At 44.5% G+C, this 21,993-nt stretch overlaps 1 protein-coding gene across 6 annotated transcripts in view; it reads left to right on the top strand.

Annotated features, from left to right (window-relative positions):
* The window catches only part of FBXW10B (F-box and WD repeat domain containing 10B), a 42,637-nt gene extending 20,955 nt beyond the window's left edge, over positions 1-21,682 (top strand). For 3 of the 6 annotated variants that reach the window (XM_050763391.1, XM_050763397.1, XM_050763393.1), the window contains 5 exons: positions 864-1,012; positions 2,631-2,773; positions 12,599-12,757; positions 15,064-15,335; positions 20,815-21,682. In XM_050763391.1, the coding sequence (XP_050619348.1) occupies positions 864-1,012; positions 2,631-2,773; positions 12,599-12,757; positions 15,064-15,335; positions 20,815-21,635 (1,544 nt within the window). In that variant the 3' untranslated portion in view covers positions 21,636-21,682. The remainder of the gene's footprint in view (positions 1-863; positions 1,013-2,630; positions 2,774-12,598; positions 12,758-15,063; positions 15,336-20,814) is intronic. The other 3 variants (XM_050763395.1, XM_050763396.1, XM_050763392.1) reach the window with 2 other exon arrangements.
* The last annotated feature ends 311 nt before the right edge of the window (positions 21,683-21,993 follow it).

Here is a 21,993-nt window from a genome sequence, read left to right on the forward strand (position 1 = left end):
GCCTCAGCCTCCCGAGTAGCTGGGACTACAGGCACGTGCCACCACACCCAGCTAATTTTTGTTTTTTTTAGTAGAGACAGGGTTTCACCATGTTGGCTAGGCTGGTCTCGATTTCCTGACCTTGTGATCCACCCATCTCGGCCTCCCAAAGTGCTGGGATTACAGGCGTGAGTCACTGGGCCCGGCATCAACTTCTTCCTTTTAGGAAACCCTGTTCTGCCACCCACCCACCCACTCTCATCCCCACTACAAGATGCCAGGCAGTTGCTGTAACACAGTCTGTGTTGAAGCAGCAGTAAACCCACCCCTAGCTGCGACCATTTCTCCATAAAATCCAAAAGTCAGATTCAGAAGTATTTAAAAATGTAAGTGAGGGTAGACGACCTTCTTTTATCTTGGGGATAGAAGGTGTGGGTCAGGAAGACAGCGTATGGGAAAAATGACAACACTACATGTATGCCGTGATTTTTTTTTTTTTTTTAATTTTACCTGCCCCTACTCAAGCTGAATACCATGATTTTTATGAAATCTACTTGATAGCAAGCATGTTTCAGGCTTGATGAATCAGCTGATTAGAGACGAGCTGTCTAGCACTTGGGCCTCAAGGCTAAGTTCTAGGGCCATAGCCAACAGGTGGCTCCCCCAACCACCTGTATTCAGGGCACATCTGTGCTGTGGGTACATGAGCTGTTGGTGAGCCTGTCCTGTGGAGGTGCTAGGCCAGGGGAAGTCCTTCTAGAGTCCGACTTGATGGGCTCGATGAGTCTTTTGCTTCTGTGATGGGGAGCAGAACTCCACTGTCAACTTTCCTCTTCCCCCTTTTTCCCCACTCCCATCTCTTCCTCTCTCTCCCTCCTGTTCAGTATGGGATGTAGACACAGGGAAGTGCCTGAAGACGTTTAGACACAAAGACCCCATCTTGGCCACCAGGATCAATGATACCTACATTGTGAGCAGCTGTGAGCGAGGGGTGGTGAAAGTGTGGCACATTGTCATGGCCCAGTTGGTAAAGGTGAGTGGGCAGTGGGCTGCCTTGGGGGAAAGGGCACTGGGGAGGAGATGGGTGGGCTCCCCCTACCTAGCTCCTCAGGTCATCCTAGAGCAACTGAGTATGGCCGTCAAGAAGGACAGTCCTGAAGCTCCAAAGGGGAGGGCCCCAAAATGGGGCATTCAGAGTCCGTGGAGGGTAGGGGCTCCACTGCCCACATCATGACCCATGGTATCATGGGGTTGGTGGAGGAAGGCTGCATTCTGACTCAGCATGAGTTATGGGCTCAGGGCCTTCTAGCAGCAGTGGAGGTGAAGTACCTTTTTCTCCTCAAGAGTATTGCACTCTGTAGGGCCAGACGCAGTGGCTCACACCTGTAATCCCAGCATTTTGGGAGGCCAAGGCGGGTGGCTCATGAGGTCAGGAGTTCGAGACCAGCCTGACCAATAGAGTGAAACCCCATCTCTACTAAAAAAAAAATACAAAAAATTAGCCAGGCATGGTGGCGGGCGCCTGTAACCTCAGCGACTTGGGAGGTTGAAGCAGGAAAATCACTTGAACCCAGGAGGCGGAGGTTGCAGTGAGCTGAGATCACACGTCTCCAAAAAAAAAGAAAAAAAAAAAATGTGTTGCATTCTGGCATGGGGTGAGGGGATGAACAAAGCATTTTTTTCCTAAGAAGAAAATACTGGGGGATGAACAGAGAATTTTTTTCCTCATTGCTCTCTAATGAAGAGAGAACATGGATGGTCTTGAAAGTGATTGGATGGTCATGAAACCTATTCTTGCTGGATCTGAACCCCTGGCCTTAGCAGGTGGTGGATATATATGATTTGCAGCAGGAACACAGGATCACAGTGAAAAGTGGCTGGCTTGGCCTGTGGAATTTTCCCACCAATCCTGTCACTATGGCCAATCCAGCAGTTTCAGGCACAAGGATGGCCCATGTGCACTCTGGGTTCTGGCAAGGAGCTGGGATGGCACACGTTGCCTTCGTCCTTCTGACAGCAAAGGACAGTGATTTCTGGCCCTTTCTGGTGCTCCAAGAAGGTAGTGTCTGCCCCAGACACAGACCCACCAGGAACGTGGCCCCTGCCTGATCCCATTCCTCTGTAACCAGAGAGAGAGCTCTATGTGGAATGGACTCCATTGGCCTTCTTTTTTTCTTTTCTTTTTCTTTTTCTTTTTTTTTTTGGAGACAGAGTCTTGCTCTGTCACCAGGCTGGAGCACAGTGGCGAAATCTTGGCTCACTGCAACCTCCACCTCCTTGGTTCAAGCGATTCTCCTGCCTCAGCCTCCGAAGTAGCTGGGATTACAGGTGTGCGCCACCATGCCCAGCTAATTTTTATATTTTTAGTAGAGACGGGGTTTCACCATGTTGGCCAGGATGGTCTCGAACTCCTGACCTCGTGATCCGCCCACCTCGGCCTCCCAAAGTGCTGGGATTACAGGCATAAGTCACCATGCCCGGCCTCCATTGGCCTTCTTACAGCAAAAGCAAGGTTAGCTCAGGTACCTACCAAGTGAATGGCAATCACAGATTGATGGGGGGTGGCTTTGGCATTCATCTGAAGAAGCCTCAGCTTTGGTTCTTAGAGGAGTTACAGTCTGAGTTGAAGACAGTGGAATCTTTTCTTGCAGACTCTCAATGGCCACGAGGGAGCCGTGAAGTGCCTGTTCTTCGACCAGTGGCATCTCCTCTCGGGAAGCACTGATGGCCTGGTCATGGCCTGGAGCATGGTGGGGAAGTATGAGCGCTGCCTGATGGCCTTCAAGCATCCCAAGTAGGTGCCTGTGAAGCCTGGAGCCGTGAACCTGGTATCCTTCCCTTCCCCGTCATAGCCTAGACTGCAATCATTGGCAGACCTTCTGCTCCCTGTGGACATCGTGTTCTCTGCACTTCACCCTCTCTGCTTCCTTCCTCTTCCACCTGGGACCCATTTTTCCCCACCATCTTCTCTATTTGGCTATTAACCTCTTCCACTCTTCCTTGTTTCTCTTGCGAAGTAACCATAGGAGCTGGGGGTTTTGAGAAGTTATTGAATTCTTTTTTTTTTTTTTTTGAGATGGAGTCTCACTCTGTCACCAGGCTGGAGTGCACTGGCACAATCTCGGCTCACTGCAAGCTCCACCTCCCCGGTTCACGCTATTCTCCTGTCTCAGCCTCCCGAGCAGCTGGGACTACAGACACCCACCACCGTGCCCGGTTAATGTTTTGTATTTTTAGTAGAGACGGGGTTTCACCGTGTTAGCCAGGATGGTCTCGATCTCCTGACCTCGTGATCCGCCCGCTTCGGCCTCCCAAAGTGCTAGGATTACAGGCGTGAGGCACCACGCCCAGCCTGAAATTTTATATTTATGACCCTCATGATAAATTCATACCTGATAGCTATCAGACATATGAATACTGGCAGAACCATCCCAAATAATGCCAATTCTAGTAAACTTAAAATTCTAGGAATTGATCTTTATCCCAGGATGCTTGTGCTCACAAAAGCTTAAAAATGATCCAAAGACTTTAAAAGAGCTGAGAGCTTAAAAAGAGGCACTTACAACTACAAGTCTACAGGCTGGATCCTATTCCAGGGTAGCAAATGGATTTCATTTTACATGCCAATTCAAATTTAGTGGTGGTGGCTGCTTGGAATCAAGTAATAAGCATTCTGAGGTCACATCTGTGCTTGTTTGGAAAGAGTATTGTGGTCAATTCTGCCATGGTCATCAGTTTTATATGCTACTCTATGCTACTCTTATACTACATGAATATAGCTTCTTTCCCTGAATGCATTATAAAAATTTCCAGGAAACTAAATGCTACCTTAATTGATTAAAAGAATAAGTGGGCTTTTGGCCGGGCGTGTAATCCCAGCACTTCGGGAAGTGCCTGTAATCCCAGCACTTCAGGAAGCCAAGGCGGCCAGATCATGAGGTCAGGAGATGGAGACCATCCTGGCTAACACCGTGAAACCCTGTCTCTATTAAAAATACAAAACATTAGCCGGGAGTGGTGGCGGGCGCCTGTAGTCCCAGCTACTCGGGAGGCTGAGGTAGGAGAATGGCATGAACCCTGGAGGCGGAGCTTGCAGTGAACCGAGATGGCGCCACTGCACTCCAGCCTGGGTGACAGAGCGAGACTCCATCTCAAAAAGAAAAAAAAATAAAAATAATAAGTGGGCTTTCTAGGGGATCCATCAGGGGAAACTTATTTTTAGTAAATTGATCTTTTTTTCTGGCCTACAGTGACTTATCTTACCCTTAGATATTAAGAGTCAAAATGAACCATGATTGCTTCCTGATTGCTGAGTTTTGTGCGAAGCCCTCTTAGTCCCCACCACAAGACTATAACTCCATCCAGCCAGCTTAGTAAACCTTCTGGATTATCAAGCCTTGATCTCCGAGAGGAAGTCAAGCTTTATGAAATCACCTGAAAATGTCAACTATATGTTTTAAAAGCTTCTAAGCAGGATTCAGTAGGATTAGTTAGTGAGCGGAAAATAATTTGTTCCCAGCAAGCCCAGCAATTTCGTCACGGTTCCATCATACCATTAGCCTCTCCCTCCACCTCTGCTATGAGACCTTCTCAGACAATTCCCACTCCTACCGAATGACAGTCCCTAACATACCATTCATATTAGCTCCTGCTACCCTGCATAGTAACAGAAAAACCATAGACATTTGGAAGACAGGGTCAATACTCTCATTTGTAGGTCTCTTTCTCCCAACTTGTCTGTAGGAGCTCTGTGCTCAATAAATTTATCTAACTGATGGGTAACAAGGAATAATTTGACAGCTTGCCTTTCTGGAAAGTTCTAACAATTGGACTGATAACTCATCTTTTGAATGTGACATAGGTGAGAAAGCAGATATAGTTGCTATCTGTCCTTTGATGGAAGAAGGGCTGGAGAAAGTGGTCTTTCCATTCCTGATGTAATATTTTTTCAACCAAAATTAAGATTTTGCACATAGCGTGGGACAGAATGGATATGAGGGAGGAAATTTGAGGATGCAAAATAGGACTGACAGGAATGATGATCTTTGGAAAAGCTTCTGTACTTGTAGTGTCTTTTTATAACTTTATTTTTATTTATATTTTTTTTATTATTATTTTTAATGGTGTGTTGCTCTGTTGCCCAGGCTGGAGTGCAGTGACGTGATCTCGGCTCACTGCAACCTCTGTCTTCCAGGTTCCAGCAATTCTCCTGCCTCAGTCTTCTGAGTAGCTGGGACTACAAGCATGCGCCACCATGCCTGGCTAATTTTTGTATTTTTAGTAGAGACAGGGTTTCACCAAGTTGTGCAGGCTGGTCTCAAACTCCTGACCTCAAGTGATCCACCCACCTTTATATTAGTATATAGTATCCCAGACTCCCAAAGTGCTGGGAATACAGACGTGAGCCACAGTGCCCTGCCTGTAGTGCTTTTTTTTTTTTTAAATATAAGCCTGGCCAACATGACAAAACCCTGTCTCTACAAAAAATACAAAAATTAGCCTGGCATGGTGGCACACACCTGCAGTCCCAGCTACTTGGGAGCCTGAGGTGGGAAGATCACCTGAGCCTGGGGAGGTTGAGGCTGCAAAGAGCTGTGATTGTGCCACCGCACTCCAGCCTGGGCAACGAAGTGAGACCTTGTTTCAAAAAACAAAACAAAAAACTTTATTCCTTAATGTATTTTCCATAGCTCACATTGTAATTTGCTTTTCGCTGCAATTTTTAATTAGGATATGATTCACATAACATAAAATGTACCACTTTTGTGTGCAATTCAATTTTTAAAGTATTTTTTAAAGTATAGTCATAATGTGCAACCATTACCACTATCTAATTACAAACATTTCCATCAGTCAGTAGAAATGTCCCCTGCTTTATTCTTTATATTAGTAATCTGAAGTCTTCTCTCTTATTTTCTTGGTCAAAGATTTGTCAATTGTCTAGTTAATAGTTTGTTGACTTTTTTTTTTTTTTTTTTTTTTTTTTGAGACAGAATCTTGCTTTTTCTCCCAGGCTGGAGTGCAGTGGTGCAATCTCAGCTCACTGCAACCTCTGCCTCCCCGGTTCAAGTGATTAGCCTGCCTCAGACTCCTGAGTAACTGGGATCACAGGTGCCCACCACTGCACCCGGCTAATTTTTGTATTTTTTAGGAGAGACGGGGTTTTGCCATCTTGGCCAGGCTGGTCTCGAACTCCTGACCTCAGGTGATCCAACCACCTCAGCCTCCCAAAGTGCTGGGATTACAGGCGTGAGCCACCACACCTAGCCGTTTGTTGACTTTTTAAAAAGAGAACCGCTGGGTGCGGTGGCTCATGCCTGTAATCCCAGCACTTTGGGAGGCCGAGGCGGGTGGATCACCGGAGGTCAGGAGTTTGAGAGCAGCCTGGCCAACATGGCAAAACCCCGTCTCTACTAAAAATACAAAAATTAGCCGGGCACCTGTAATCCCAGCTACTAGGGAGTCTGAGGCTGGAGAATCGTTTGAACCCAGGAGGCTGAGGTTGCAGTGAGCTGAGATCACGCCATTGTACTCCAGCCTGGGCAACAAGAGCAGAACTCCGTCTCAAAAATAAGTAAATAAATAAGCAAATAAAAAAATAATAAACAGAGAACCAACTTTTGGTTTCATTTGATTTTCTGTATTTTTAAATTGTCTATTTCTAATTTCTGCTAAAATCTTTATTATTTTCCTTCTGCTTCCTGGTTTGAGTTTCATTTGATCTTTTTCAAGTTTTTTAAGGTGAAAGATTATTGATTGGAGAAAGGTAGGCATCTACTGCTGTAAATTTTCCTCTGAGCACTGCTTAGCTTCATTCCATAAGTTTTGATAGGTTGTGTTTTCATTTTCATTTATCTCAAAACTACTTTCTCATTGCCTTTCTGATTTATTCTTTTTTTTTTTTTTTTTTTTTTGAGACGGAGTCTTGCTCTGTGCCCCAGGCTGGAGTGCAGTGGCGCGATCTCGGCTCACTGCAAGCTCCGCCCCCCCGGGTTCACGCCATTCTCCTGCCTCAGCCTCCCGAGTAGCTGGAACTACAGGCGCCTGCCACCTCGCCCGGCTAATTTTCTTGTATTTTTAGTAGAGACGGGGTTTCACCGTGTTAGCCAGGATGGTCTAGATCTCCTGACCTCGTGATCCGCCCGTCTCGGCCTCCCAAAGTGCTAGGATTACAGGCTTGAGCCACCGCGCCCGGCCCTGATTTATTCTTTGACTCAGTGGTTAAGACAAGGTTGTTTAATTTCCACATAATTAAGAATTTTCTAAATGTCCTTCATTTCTAATTTAATTTCATTGTAGTTGGAGAGCATACTTTGTATGATTTCAGTCTTTCAAAATATATTGAGATTTGTTTCGTAGCCTAACATATGGTCTATCCTGGAGAATGTTCCATGTGCATCTGAGATAAATGTGTGCTCTGCTGTTGTTTGGTGGAGTGTTCTGTATATGTATGTCAGCTCTAGATAGTTTATGATGTTGTTCGTGTCTTCTGTTTCCTTGTGGATCTTCTAACTAGTTGTCCTATCCAGTCCCAGCTATTCAGGAGGAGGCTAAGGTGGGAAGATCGCTTGAGCCCAGGAATTTGAGGCTCCAGTAAGCTATGATCTCACCACTGCACTCCAGCCTAGGTATGGAGTGAGACCCTGACCCCAAAGAAAAAAAAAAAAAAGAAGACTTCTGTTATTATGCTGTTTTCCATAGTCTTATGTATTTTTGTTCCTGAATTATTTCATTGTTGCCTTTCTTTGCGTTAAATGGATATTTTTAGTGTGTCATTTTAATATCCTTGTCATTTCTCTTTTCTATAATTTGAATGTGTCCCCAAGAAGTATGAGTTAGAAACTTAATCCTTAATGCAACAGTGTTAGGAGGTGGAGCCTAATGGGAGGTATTAGGTCACTAGGGCTCTCCTTTCAGGACTGGACTAATGCTACAGTGGGAATGGGTTCATTATTGTGGGAGTGGGTTCCTTATCAAAGGATGATTTCAGCCTTCTCTTCCTCTCTTTTGCCCCCTCTTTGCCTTTGGCACAGCAAGGTTCTCACAAGATGCCAGTCCTTTGGCCTTGGACTTCCCAGCCTCTAGATCCATAACTAATAAGCTTCTGTTGATTAGAAATTACCCAGTGTATGGTATCTTGTTGTAACACCACAAAATGGACTAAGACACTTTTCTTTCTTTTTTTTTTTGAGATGGAGTCTCGCTCTGTCACCCAGGCTGGAGTGCAGTGGCGCGATCTCGACTCCCTGCAAGCTCCGCCTCCCGGGTTCACGCCATTCTCCTGCCTCAGCTTCCCGAGTAGCTGGGACTACAGGCGCCCGCCACCTCGCCCGGCTAGTTTTTTGTATTTTTAATGGAGACGGGGTTTCACCGTGTTAGCCAGGATGGTCTTGATCTCCTGACCTTGTGATCCGCCCACCTCGGCCTCCCGAAGTGGTGGGATTACAGGCGTGAGCCACCATGCCAAGCCAACTAAGACACTTTTCTTTTTTTTTTTTTGAGACGGAGTCTCGCTGTGTCACCCAGGCTGGAGTGCAGTGGCGCGATCTCGGCTCACTGCAAGCTCCGCCTCCCGGGTTTACGCCATTCTCCTGCCTCAGCCTCCGAGTAGCTGGGACTACAGGCGCCCGCCACCACGCCCGGCTCGTTTTTTGTATTTTTAGTAGAGACGGGGTTTCACCATGTTAGCCAGGATGGTCTCGATCTCCTGACTTCGTGATCCACCCGCCTCGGCCTCCCAAAGTACTGGGATTACAGGCTTGAGCCACCGCGCCCGGCCAAGACACTTTTCTAATGATAAATCGTCTATTAATCTTACTAAGGATCCTTTTTACATGAGGACCTACTTCTCTCTTGTTGCTTTCATTATACTCTTCACCCTTGGTGTTTGAAAATTTGATTATGATGCATCTAAGTGTGGACCTCTTGTAGTTTATCCCAGTTAGAGTTTGTTGAGCTTCTTAGACCTGTAAATTAATGTTTTTCATCATATTTGGGAGGTTTTCAGCAATCATCTCTTCAAATATTCTTTTGGCCCCTTTCTCTACTTTCTTCCTGGATCTCCTATTATGATTTGTTTGATGATGTTTTACGGATTTCTGGGGCTCTATTAATTTTTCTTTATTCTTTTTTTCTTTCGGTTCCACACACTGCATAACTTCAATTAACCTTGTTTCAAGTACTTCGCTTCTTCTACTTGCTTAAATATGCTGTTGAGCCCCTCTAGTGAGTTTTTTTTTTTTTTTTTTTTTTTTCCCCTGTAGTTGTAGTTGTCAGAACGAGGTCCATTCTGTTCCCTCTGCCACCAGGACTGGAGGCTGTTACTTTCATGGCTACCACTGGGCAGGGGGAGGTGGGAAGTGGGACTAAGTTAACATGTCACAAGTCTCACTATTCTTTATTCTTTTTGTTTTTTTTTTAGACATAGTCTTGCTCTGTCACCTAGGCTGGAGTGCAGTGGCACAATTTCGGCTCACTGCAACCTCCGCTTCCAGGGTTCAAGTGATTCTCCTGCCTCAGTCTCCTGAGTAGCTGGGATTACAGGTGCGCACCACCAGGCCTGGCTAATTTTTTTGTATTTTTAGTAGAGATGGGGTTTCACCATGTTGGTCAGGCTGGTTTCGAACTCCTGACCTCTAAGTCTCATTATTCTTATTGACACTATGCCATTTTACTTGTGTAAGTCCTCCCTGGGTTGCTGTAAACCTTTGATTATTTTCCAGAGTTCTGGATAAGTTAATTTTGGTGAGATCGCGTCACTGCATTCCAGCCTGGGTGACAGAGCGAGACTACGTCTCAAAATAAAAAAAAAAAAAAAAAAGAAAAAAGAAAACTGAAGACTGAGAGATTAAATTACTTTCTGAAGATTATGCAGCCCATTAAGTGGGAGAATCAGGTTTTGATCCCAGGTTTTCTGATCCCAAAGCTTATGGTTTTAATTACTAGGCTACGATGATATAGACTGAACTACCAAATATCCCAGGGATCTATGGGAAAAGAAGTATGGATTCAGCTCAGCAAAATCAAATGAGATACATGAAGAGGCAAACTTTTCTATCACATGGCATCTCTCCCAGTGCTGGAGTACATGACTGGCAGACTGTGCTGTGCTTAGGATACCATCAAAGTTATTATATTTCCACCTTGAAAAAATTTAGAAATTTGTTAGGTCTTTCTTTCTTTCCCTTTCCCACTCACCCTTCCTTCCTTCCTTCCTTTCTTCCTTCCTTCCCTTCGTTTCCTTTGTTTCCTTCCTTCCTTTCTTTTTCTTTCCTTTCTTTCTCTCTCTCTTTTTTTCTTTCTTTTGTTCTTTCTCTTTCATTCTTTAGTTCTTTTTTTTTTCCCCTAGGGTCTTACTCTTTTGCCCAGGCTGTAGTGCAGTGGTGCAATCATGGCTCACTATGACCTCATAATGTAAAACTTTTGTGCTCAAGTTAGCCTATCACCTTAGCTTCCCAAGTAGCTGGGACTACAGGCACACACCACCATGCTCCTGGCTAATTTTTAAATGTTTTTTAGAGCCAAGGTCTCAAACTCTTGGTCTCAAGCAATCCTTCCACCTCAGTCTCCCAAAGTGCTGTGATTATAGACATAAGCTTCTATGCTTGGCCTTGTTAGAGTTTTTAATACTTATTTTACAGCTGAGTTCTATCTGTCTGTCTATCTATCTGTCTATCTATCTATCTATCTATCTATCTATCTATCTATCTATATCTATCTATCTATCTATCTATCTATCTATCTATCTATCTATCTATATCACATAATCAGGGGTTCACATCATATTTGCCTCCTTGCTGTCCTTTGAGTATGCTGATCATGCTCCTGCCTTTTGAGGTCTTTGTTATTTCTGTTTGGTTAATGGTTGGGGCCTTGGAAAGTCTTCATCTGATCCTGGGATCTGACCAAGTCTGAGGCCAAATGGCACAGGGCGGACGTCATTCTTTTAACACATTGTAGCAATGACCATACTCCGAAAACATGAGCAGACAGTCACTTTTTCAACAAATATATATTAAGGACCTACTATGGGCTGAGTGCTGTGCTAGGTGATAAGTATGCAATGATATGAGTTGTGCCCAAGAGAATCTGAAAGTATACTTAAAATTTGTGTACATGTGTGATGGGGGAGATGTAGGACGGAATTAAGATAAGAGATGGCTTTTTGGAGAAGGTAGCACATGAACTAGGCCATGAATGGCCTTGGATGGGTAAAGCTGGCAGGAATTGATAGACTTGCTTTGCATATAGAATCTAACAAATTGGTGGTATCAAATTCAACTTTTCGGTGTCATTAACAGGAATAGGGAAATTATACTTCTTAGAATTGAATACTCCACATATCTGGAGTCTAATTGGAACCCAGAAAGGTTCTAGAAAGGATTTTGTTGGAGGAATCTGTCTAGATCTTCTCCTGGTCCCCCCTCCCTTTTCCTATTGGCCATCAAAAAAGGACATTCCTAGATTTCATCCCTGGATACAATTTTCCTTAAGGATATTTCACTGAAAGAATAAAAGTCACCAATTTAAGATAAAAAAGAAACTGCTCAAATGTAAAGTATTTGCTTAATATAATGATAATCATTTTCCTTCCTGTTTTTTCTTTTTTAATATTATATTATTATTATTATTTTTTTGAGACAGAGTCTTGTTCTGTCATCCAGGCTGGAGTGCAGTGGCTTGATCTCAGCTCACTGCAAGCTCCGCCTCCTGGGTTCACGCCATTCTCCTGCCTCAGCCTCCTGAGTAGCTGGGGCTACAGGCGCCCACCACCACGTCTGGCTAATTTTTTGTATTTTTAGTAGAGACGGGGTTTCACCGTGTTAGCCAGGATGGTCTTGATCTCCTGACCTCATGATTCACCTGCCTTGGCCTCCCAAATTGCTGGGATTACAGGCGTGAGCCACCGCACCCAGCCGATAATACTATTTTAAAAGGAATCAAAACATTAAATAATTATCAGCATGACTATTGTATAAGTAAAAGCTAGGAATCAAATTGCAAGAGACAAACATGATCATCTATATGTTAGATTAAAAAAAAAAGATAGTGACGTCAGCCCTTTTCTTTTGTCATCTGTGACCCTGTGACCTAATTGCAGGGACAGTAGCTGCAGAATGGAAAGAGGTATGTCTTGAGAGTAGCTCATGGTTTAGTTCCACAATTATAAAATGACAGCAGGCTGGGCGTGGTGGTGCACACCTGTAATCCCAGCACTTTGGGAGGCCGAGGTGGGTGGATCACCTGAGGTCAGCATTTCGTGACCAGCCTAACATGGAGAAACCCTGTCTCTACTAAATACAAAAAAATTAGCCAGGTGTGGTGGTGCATGCCTGTAATCTGAGCTACTTGGGAGGCTGAGACAGGAGAATCGCTTGTACCTGGTAGGCGGAGGTTGCAGTGAGCCAAGATTGCACCATTGCACTCCAGCCTGGGCAACAAGAGCGAAACTCCATCTCAAAAAACAAAAAACAAAAAACATAAAAATCACAGCAAACACCTTTTCAAGGCCAGTTATGACCACTGCCTCTCAATCACACACAAAATACCCCCAACCTACTAACAAACCCAGGCATTTTACGAGAGGATGGGTATTGCCTGCTGCTCTGTTCCCTTCCAGGGAGGTGCTCCACGTGTCCCTTCTCTTCCTCCGGGTCATCAGCGCCTGCGCAGATGGCAAGATCAGAATTTACAATTTCCTCAACGGGAACTGTATGAAGATGATAAAAGCCAATGGCAGAGGCGATCCTGTGCTGTCCTTCTTTATTCAGGGCAACAGGTGGGTGGTAGGTGCGGAGGTCAGAACTGTGAGCAATTCTGTTTGATTTTTTCCTCCCTTGGGATACCAGCCCTGGATCTGCTGTCAGGAGAAGACAGTATGCAGTGACTCTCTACAATTTTGGCTGGGTGGGGCAACAGTCTTGTTGTGGGGACTAACAGGGCTTTGCACAAAACTTAGTAATTGGGAAGCAATCATGGTTCATTTTGACTTTTTTTTTTTTGAGACATAGTTTCACTCTGTTGCACAGGCTGGAGCGCAGTGGTGCGATCTCGATCTCGGCTCACTGCAACCTCCGCCTTCCAGGTTCAAGCAATTCTCTGCCTCCGTCGGCCAAGTAGCTGGGATTACAGCGCCCACCAATATGCCCAGCTAATTTTTAGTATTGTTAGTAGAGACAGGGTTTCACCATCTTGGCCAGGCTGATCTTGAACTCCCGACCTCGTGATCCACCCGCCACAGCCTCCCAAAGCTCTGGGATTACAGGTGTGAGCCACCATGCCCAGCCTGTTTTGACTCTTAATTCATCCTGGGTATTTGTGGGAATTGCAGTGGGTGCAACACAACGCTTCTGTAAGGACCACAGTTCTACCAACGTGCAGCCCCTGCTTGCTCTTTGATCATGCCTTTGGCTGCCTGAGAGCTCTATCAGCTAGCTATCTTTGATGCCTCACTTCTAATGCAAAGAGACATATAGGAGGGTGGGGGGTGGCAGCAGCAGGGGGTACAGTGCGGGGGAGCTGAGCTGGTGAGCTTACAAAACCAGTACCATGACTGACTGCATTGTATACAGTACTGTGCTTTATATATGCGTAGATTCAGGGTGCTATTATATGAAAAAAACCAAATAGAACTAACCTGTAAATTCTACTTGATTCAAGCTCACTTGAGACATCACTTATGTCCCTGAACCATATTGCCTTCCTTTTAGTGAAACTTCATTAGTATTATTTACCATCTTAAAGAGGGCAGCCTGGTGATAAGCCTCAATTAATGAACACTTTTCAGTCATGCTGTTTAAAAAAAAAAAAAAGCTCTGACCGGTTTGCACTCACAGCATCCAAAGAAAGGTGTTTTCCTTTCGGCTTGAGTCTACAAGGGATTTCTTATTGGCATGACACCCCGCATTCCGTTCCAGCAGTTCCAGCCAAAACAAGTTACTTTTTGAGAGAGTTTATGCTGTTGGTTAAGGTCTTAACATTGCAGCCTTTGGAGCAGAAAGAAATCTGCCAGAGTGTTTTCATTTCTTGTTTACAGTTAAGGGAAGAGCACAGAGAGGCGAGAGCTGCTCGCTTGTAAAACTGGTGGGTTGGGAAGGCAGTGCTGCGGGGGCACAGGCAGGGGACAGGGAGGGCAAGCTCTGGAGCTCTTTGTCTACGGAGCATACAAGTGGGGAGTAGAGAAGTTAGAAATCATCTCACTTTATAAAGTACAGATGTTCTGTCTACATCTAGAGTGTGTGCAGAGATCCTGGAGTGACGGCATGGAGTGTGTGGTGTCTGTGTGGAGGGTCTGGGAAGCAGAGGAGTCCTCCCCATGTGAGAGCTTTCCTCATTCCCAGCAGCAATAGTAATATTGGGTTTGGAAGCTGTGCTTGAAACAAACAAACAAACAAAAACAGTGAATTTCAAGACATCTGTGTGCAGAGTACCTTCTTGGCACCCTAGGTACTTGGCACTCACTCCAGGAATGGAAATTCATTTAAAAGCATTTTAACTTGAGGCCAGGCGCAGTGGCTCATGCCTGTAATTCCAGCACTTTGGGAGGCCGAGGCGGGTGGATCATTGAGTCCTGGAGTTTGAGACCAGCCTGGGCAACATGGTGAAACCCTGTCTCTACTGAGAACACAAAATGAGCTGGGCGTGGTGGCGGGCGCCTGTAGTCCCAGCTACTCGGGAGTTGAGGCACGAGAATCACTTGAACCCAGGAGGCGGAGGTTGCAGTGAGCCGAGATCATGCCACTGCACTCCAGCCTGGGCGACAAAGCGAGACTCCCTCTCACAATAAAAAAAAAAATAGAAAAAAATAAAAAAGCATTTTAACTTGAGAAGTGAAACAATCGGAACATATGTGCCCCAATCATGTTTATTTTTTAAAGAAAAGAGTGACAAAGCTAACGACTCTTGCTGCATGGCCTGGTAACTTTCACCACTCTCCATCCTCCAGCCGCCTACACTACTAGTCTGTTTGGTCATTACCTGGGCACTGTTCCCTTGGTCTAAAGACCAGGTGGGATGGTAACTGCAGTGCATCTTTTGGTGGCCTCCACACTCCTTTTGTGGACAACCTTGTTGTTTCGGTTCCAGGATGGTGGTCAACACAGAGAGCAATGTTCTCGTGTTCCAGTTCGAACACATAAAGTGGCAGTATGCCATGGAAAAAACGAAACAAAAGAATAAGAAGGAGAAAGAGGAGGAAAAAGAAGAAAACAGCCTCATGGAAATTCTCTCTAAGTCTAATATGCAGGTTCACAGCCCGAGAGAATCTGTATCCAGTAAACAAACTGTGATCCAAGAGCTTCTACCGAGCAAACCTCCCAAGTCCCGAGTACTCCTGAAGCCGGCCAAGTTCTCTTCAGGTAAAGGACGGAAATACCAGCAAGTTCAGTGATAACCCACAGAGCAGACTGGGTTTGGTCAGGGTGGTGGGAGCGGGGAGGACTGGTTCCTTTATGGAATATTTTGGCCAGTGGTTTCCTGAGGATATATATGCTAACCCTCCAGGAAGGTAGGAGCCATTCTCTCTGACCCTCCAAACAATTTATCACCCAGTTAATGGGAACCTTCTGGTTTGCAAGATCTAGATCGATCTATCTTCCTTCCTTCCTTCCTTCCTTCCTTCCTTCCTTCCTTCCTTCCTTCCTTCCTTCCTTCCTTCCTCCCTCCCTCCCTCCCTCCCTCCCTCCCTTCCTCCCTTCCTCCCTTCCTTTCCTTCCTTTCCTTCTCTCCTTTTTTTTTTTTTTTTGACAGAGTTTTGCTCCTGTTGCCCAGGCTGGAGTGCAACGGTGCAATCTCGGCTCATTGCAACCTCCGCCTCCGAGGTTCAAGCGATTCTCCTGCATCAGCCTCCCGGGTAGCTGGGATTACAGGCATGAGCCACCACGACTGGCTAATTTTGTATTTTTTTTTAGTAGAGACGGGGTTTCTCCATGTTGATCAGGCTGGTCTCAAACTCCCGACCTCAGGTGATCCTCCCGCCTCAGCCTCCCAAAGTGCTGGGATTACAGGTGTGGGCCACTGCGCCCAGCCTGCAAGAGCAAGATTTTCAAACTTATAAGAATCTTTGCACAGTAGGTAAGACTAGCTTTAATACTTACCACTGAAACAAAAAGCAAGCAACTAATACCCCCAACCCCCCAAATTTAAAACATATATTACATAACTATTTCTTCAAGACAGAGACAGAATTTGTTATAAGCAGAAAAATGATCTATGCAGAATGTATTGTTTTTAGATCTAAGAGATAATGTTTGTAGCTGGAAAAATCTTACGTATAAAGCAGGTGTGTGTGCGTTTGTGTGTGTGTATGTAGGTGGGGGTGCAGGCATGGCCAATGCCATTTGTAAGACATCCAAAGAATAAATTATGTGTGGGTTAGAGTAGCAAGACTCCTTCCTTATACCAGCCCTATATTTGGCAGGTGAAATTGGATCCACAGATCTATAGAGAAAACTATAAATCACCCCCAAGCATATCACACTACAAATAGTCAGCTATCTCTTGAGAGGAGGGAACTCAGAGTGTTAGCTAATGCTTAACAGTAGGAAAAGTGGGTCGGAGGGGGAGTCAGGATGCGATCTAGGCCTTAGACTTGCCACCCTAAAATAATCAAAAGATTCAGGATCTAGCTAAAAGAGTTTATCCAAGTGCAAAGTTTGAGGGCAGCATCCAGGGACACCAAAGACTAGTGACCAGTGCTCCTGGAGTGGGGAAAAGTGAACATCCTTTAAACAGACAAAAACAGAGCTGCTGAACAGAATTCAATTTTCCATACAAAGGCTAACATACAGATGTAAGACTAGATTGGCTACTATTGATGACCTCTAATGGTTGCTTAGCATTCTGCTGTAAAGAGGTGACAATCACAAGGGGAGTTGCTTAACATTCTGCTGTAAAGAGGTGACAATCACAAGAGTGTCTATCTCCACATCATTCTCGGTTTCAATGAAGAATAGGGAGTCTGGTTAATGGAAAAGACCTCAGCACAGAGGTCTGGAGCAGGAAAACAGCTGTGCTATGTGACTCAGTTTCCAGGGCTTCACTTTTCCCTGTCACATAGTCAATTTAGAAGGTTGTTACACTCTCTTTACTTTTCACGGACTCCAGGTAACTACTTGGTTTCATACGACAATAAACAATATGGTGTTTGGTAGAAAAATACAGTTAGACGGAAGAATGATATAAGTTCCAGTGTTTGGTTGCACAGTAGGATGACTACAATTAACAATAATGTATAGCCGGGTGCAGTGACTCACGCCTGTAATCCCAGCACTTTGGGAGGCTGAGGCAGGTGGATCACCTGAGGTCGGGAGTTTGAGACCAGCCTGATAAACATGGAGAAACCCCGTCTCTACTAAAAATACAAAAAAATTAGCCGGGCGTGGTGGCGCATGCCTGTAATTCCAGCCTTACTCGGGAAGTGGAGGCAGGAGAATCGCGTGAATCGGGAAGTGGAGGTTGCAGTGACCGAGATCGCGCCACTGCCCTCCAACCTGGGTAACAGGAGCAAAACTGCATCTTAAAAACAAACAAACAAAAAACCAATAATGTATTGTATATTTCAAAATAGCTAGAGGAGAAGATTTGGAATGTTCCCAACACAAAGAGATGATAAATGTTTAAGATGACAGATATCCTAATTATCTTGATCTGATCATTACACATTTTATGCATGTCTCAAAATATCACATGTACTCCATAATTATGTATAATAATGTACCCATAAAAAACAAGATGGTGATATTTTGTATAAAAATAAGTCCAATTATCAGCCCCAATTATGATTGATTATATTATTTTATGCCCTAATTGAAGTATATAATGACTACAGCTTCTTCCTCAATCACAATTTAGCAGTGTTAATAGAGGAACTTCAAAGTCAAGGGAAGTCAAAATCACCCCGAAGAGATGGTAAAAAGAGAGTTTATTCTGTTCATAAGGGAACAAGTGGCATGGATGGTGGGCAGGAGAATTTGGAAGCAAAATCCATAGCAGGAGATAAGACAAACAGTGATACTCAATTCTGAATTAGTGGCAAGATCCCGACTCTCTCTCTCTCTAGTTTCCTATTGTTTTCCAGCAGGCCACTACCTTTGCTTATCTTTGAGAATCTGGAATGAATACAATGCCTGGCTTCTCCCAAGAGTGACTGGTTTTCCTTAATTGTCCCTTTTCTGACTTGAGGCCACAGAGGGAGAACTATTTTCCGGTTTTTGGCTGACAGCCCGCCTGTGTTCCCTGCTAGCTTCCTCACTTCTTGGACTGTTATGTCATCAAGCTGAGAAATGGGCACAATAAAAGAGAGAACAGGCAGTTGAGGCTGGTTTCAGGGAGCATTTTAAGAGACTTTATTAGGAACGAGAGAGATTGGGGGCAGGTGCTATATATGTGAGATAAGGAGATAAGGGGGAGAGAGAGAGAGATGGGGATGTGCCTTTTAAGAAGTGTTGCTGGGATGGGCATAGTGGCTCATGCGTGTAATTCCAGTGCTTTGGGAGGCCAAAGTGGGAGGATTCCTTGAGGCCAGGAGTTGGAGACCAGCCTGGGCCACTTAGTGAGATCCTTATCTCTACAAACAATTTTAAAAATTGGCCAGATATGGTAGCACACACCTCCTAGCTACTCAGGAAGCTAAGGCAGGAGGATCCTTTGAGCCCAGGAGTTTGACGTTACAGTGAGCTATGATTGCACCACTGGGTGATAGTGACACCTAGTCTCTTACAAAAAAAAAAAAAGTGGCCAGGCGTGGTGGCTCATGCCTGTAATCCCAGCACTTTAGGAGGCTGAGGTGGGTGGATTGCCTGAGGTGAGGAGGTCGAGACCAGTCTGGCCAACATGGTGAAACCCCATCTCTACTAAAAGTATAAAAAAAGTAGCCTGGCGTGGTAGCATGTGCCTGTAATCCCAGCTACCTGGGAGGCTGGGGCAGGGGAATTGCTTGAACCAGAGACGGCTGGGGGTTGCAGTGAGCCGAGATCGTGCCACTGCAACTCCGGTCTGGGTGACAGACCAAGACTCCATCTAAAAAAAAAAAAAGTTTCTGGACATCATGACTCATGACTGGGATGTCCCTTTGTTATTTTTTAAGGACATAGATAAAAATTTAAAATGTCTTTCAAACATTTTTGACTAGTATAATAGTGTTTCTTTGGAACAAACTCTGTGCAGAGATTGGTTTCAAGGTGAGGGGAAAACAATTGTTTTATGAGGGCTGCGCTAACAATGGGCATCCTTGTATAAACCTATGTCAGTGTACAGGCACAGGTATACCTGAAGGGTAAAGTCCTATGAGTGAAATTGCTAAGCCAAAGGATAAGTGCATTCAAAAACTAGAAAGATATTGCCAAGGTTGTCCTGAAAAATATTATATTAATTTACACTCCCACAAGCAATGCATGGGAGACGCCACTGCATCTGTGCCAACTCTGGGAGTTAGCTGGCATTTTGTACTTCCTTGTATAAATAAAAATGGTGCCTGCATTTTCTTCTAGGTTGATCATTAACAAACTAAATGTCCACCAACAGGCAATGGCTAAGTAATAAAAAAATCTATTGTATGGAATATTATATATGGCTAAAAGTTATATGATGAGGATTTGTATATACTAACTTGGAAAGAGATCCACAATACATTATCATTTGAAAAAAGACAAATTAATAAACAATGAGCTCACCATAATTCCTTTTTTTATAAAAGGAGAAAAATTTTTGAGTTTGCAAGGAGAATAGGGAAGATTTTGACATCTTGATTTCACTTTTTTTTTTTTTTGAGATGGAGTCTCACTCTGTTGCTCAGGCTGCAGTGGAGTGGCATCATCTTGGCTTACTGCAACCTCTGCCTCCTGAGTTCAAGCAATTCTCCTGCCTCAGCCTCCTGAGTAGCTGGGATTACAGGTGTGTGCCACCACACCCGGCTAATGTTTTTGTATTTTTAGTACAGACAGGGTTTTTCCATGTTGGTCAGGCTAGTCTCGAACTCCTGACCTCAGGTGATCTACCCACCTAGGCCTCCCAAAGTGCTGGGATTACAGGCGTGAGCCATCGCACCTGGCCTGAAGACAGGTTTTATTTTGGGCAACATTCAAGATTATTTGGAGTCAAATTTGATTAATAAGGTAAAGATCAAATTTTGCAATATAATTATTGTTGAAAAATACAGTTATGCTACTATAAATTTATTAAGATCTGCTTTGTGTGAATCATAAATGAGATGTGAAGGTCATTCCCAACTTCACATTTTCTTTTTTTTTTTTGAGACGGAGTCTTGCTCTGTCGCCCAGGCTGGAGTGCAGTGGCACGATCTCAGCTTACTGCAAGCTCCACCTCCCAGGTTCACGCCATTCTCCTGCCTCAGCCTCCTGAGTAGTTGGGACTACAGGCGCACGCCGCCACGCCTGGCTAATTTTTTGTATTTTTAGTAGAGAGGGGGTTTCACCGTGTTAGCCAGGATGGTCTGGATCTCCTGACCTCGTGATCCGCCTGCCTTGGCCTCCCAAAGTGCTGGGATTACAGGCGTGAGCCACTGCTCCCGGCCCCAACTTCACATTTTCAAAAATAAGTAGAGTATCGAAATCACATGTTGCCTTCAAAATATGCACACTTAGAGGCTAATATACACTTTACTGAATACTAGCATTTTATTTAAAACTAGTTTTATTAAATCGTTTCTAGTATCAGCAATTTCTAATACGACTGAGGATGCCTGTCTGTATGATGGCATACCTGTTGGACAACAAAGACCTCAATGTGCTTTGAAGTCTGAATGCCCAAGTACTTAATGCATACGTACTTAATATTTTTCACAGAATGCCGATTTTTTTTCATTTTCTTTTTTTGAAGAAGCAGATGATGTGGAGAAAGCACCAAAACAAGGACAATTGGAAACTCCTGAAAAACTGCTCAATCACCCAAAGAAAAAGTCTTGGAAAATTCCTATGTCACCTGACCAATTCCTCCTGACTGTCAGCGCCCTGCAGCAAGCCCATAATTCCGGGAAATTCGCCTATCCCTGTAGGCCCCGAAGAGAAATTATTGATGTCTGGGGACCTTCAATTTCATACCCAAGGAAGGTCTTGAATTTCAAAGGAAAATCCATCCAACATGCAGTTGATCAGTTGAGATTGAGCAATCCTCCTATAGATGTGAAACAAACAAGTATTCCCCTTGAAATCCAGAAACTGCAGCCCAACTTGAAGATCTCTTTGCACAGTCCCAGAGTCCAGTCCACTTTGCCGCAGCCCATGATTATCCGCTCCAGGTTCTCTGGCAGCTTAAAGGGTGGAGACCAAGTGACCAGTTCAATTGAAAGGGCAGTGTGCAGTCCCCTGACCAGTATGCAGGTCATTAAACCAAACCGCATGCTAGCTCCAAAAGTGGGCACAGCCACCCTGTCTCTTAACAAAGAACGGCCTCGCATCTACACAGCCCTTGATCCCCTTAGAGTGAACACTGAGTTCGTGCTGTTGACCGTGAAGGAGGAGAAAGAGCACCAGGAAGCCAAGATGAAGGAATATCAGGCCAGGGAGTCCACTGGAGTGGTTGATCCAGGAAAAGCCAGCAAAGCTGCATGGATCAGGAAAATCAAAGGCCTGCCTATTGATAATTTCATGAAGCAAGGGAAAACAGCGGCCCCTGAACTTGGACAAAATGTATTTATCTGAACCAGCCTTGGGAAATTACAATGTTTTACAATAAACAGCCAAGTGGATGTTGCTATTTGGCCTTTTTCTTTTTTTTTTTTTTTTTTTTTTACTGTTTTTTTTCCTGGTAATTAATGTGGGAACTCCCAATTATCTTCCTCTGAGCCAAATATCTGATATCATCAAAGTAAGAAAACAGAAGGAGGTTGGGTGAGATTAGCATCTGTACTCCCACTGAAAAAAATTTAGTGAGCATTAGGAAAGCCCAGTTTCGTTGATGGGGGATGGGGAGACGATCACTGGAAATTAGATACCATTCATCACTATCAATTTAGTGCTATTAGTTCTTCCGGCAAATGAAGTTATGGGATTATATCAG

The sequence above is a fragment of the Macaca thibetana genome, chromosome 16 (genome assembly GCF_024542745.1).
Source record: "Macaca thibetana thibetana isolate TM-01 chromosome 16, ASM2454274v1, whole genome shotgun sequence".
Classification (NCBI taxonomy): domain Eukaryota; kingdom Metazoa; phylum Chordata; class Mammalia; order Primates; family Cercopithecidae; genus Macaca; species Macaca thibetana.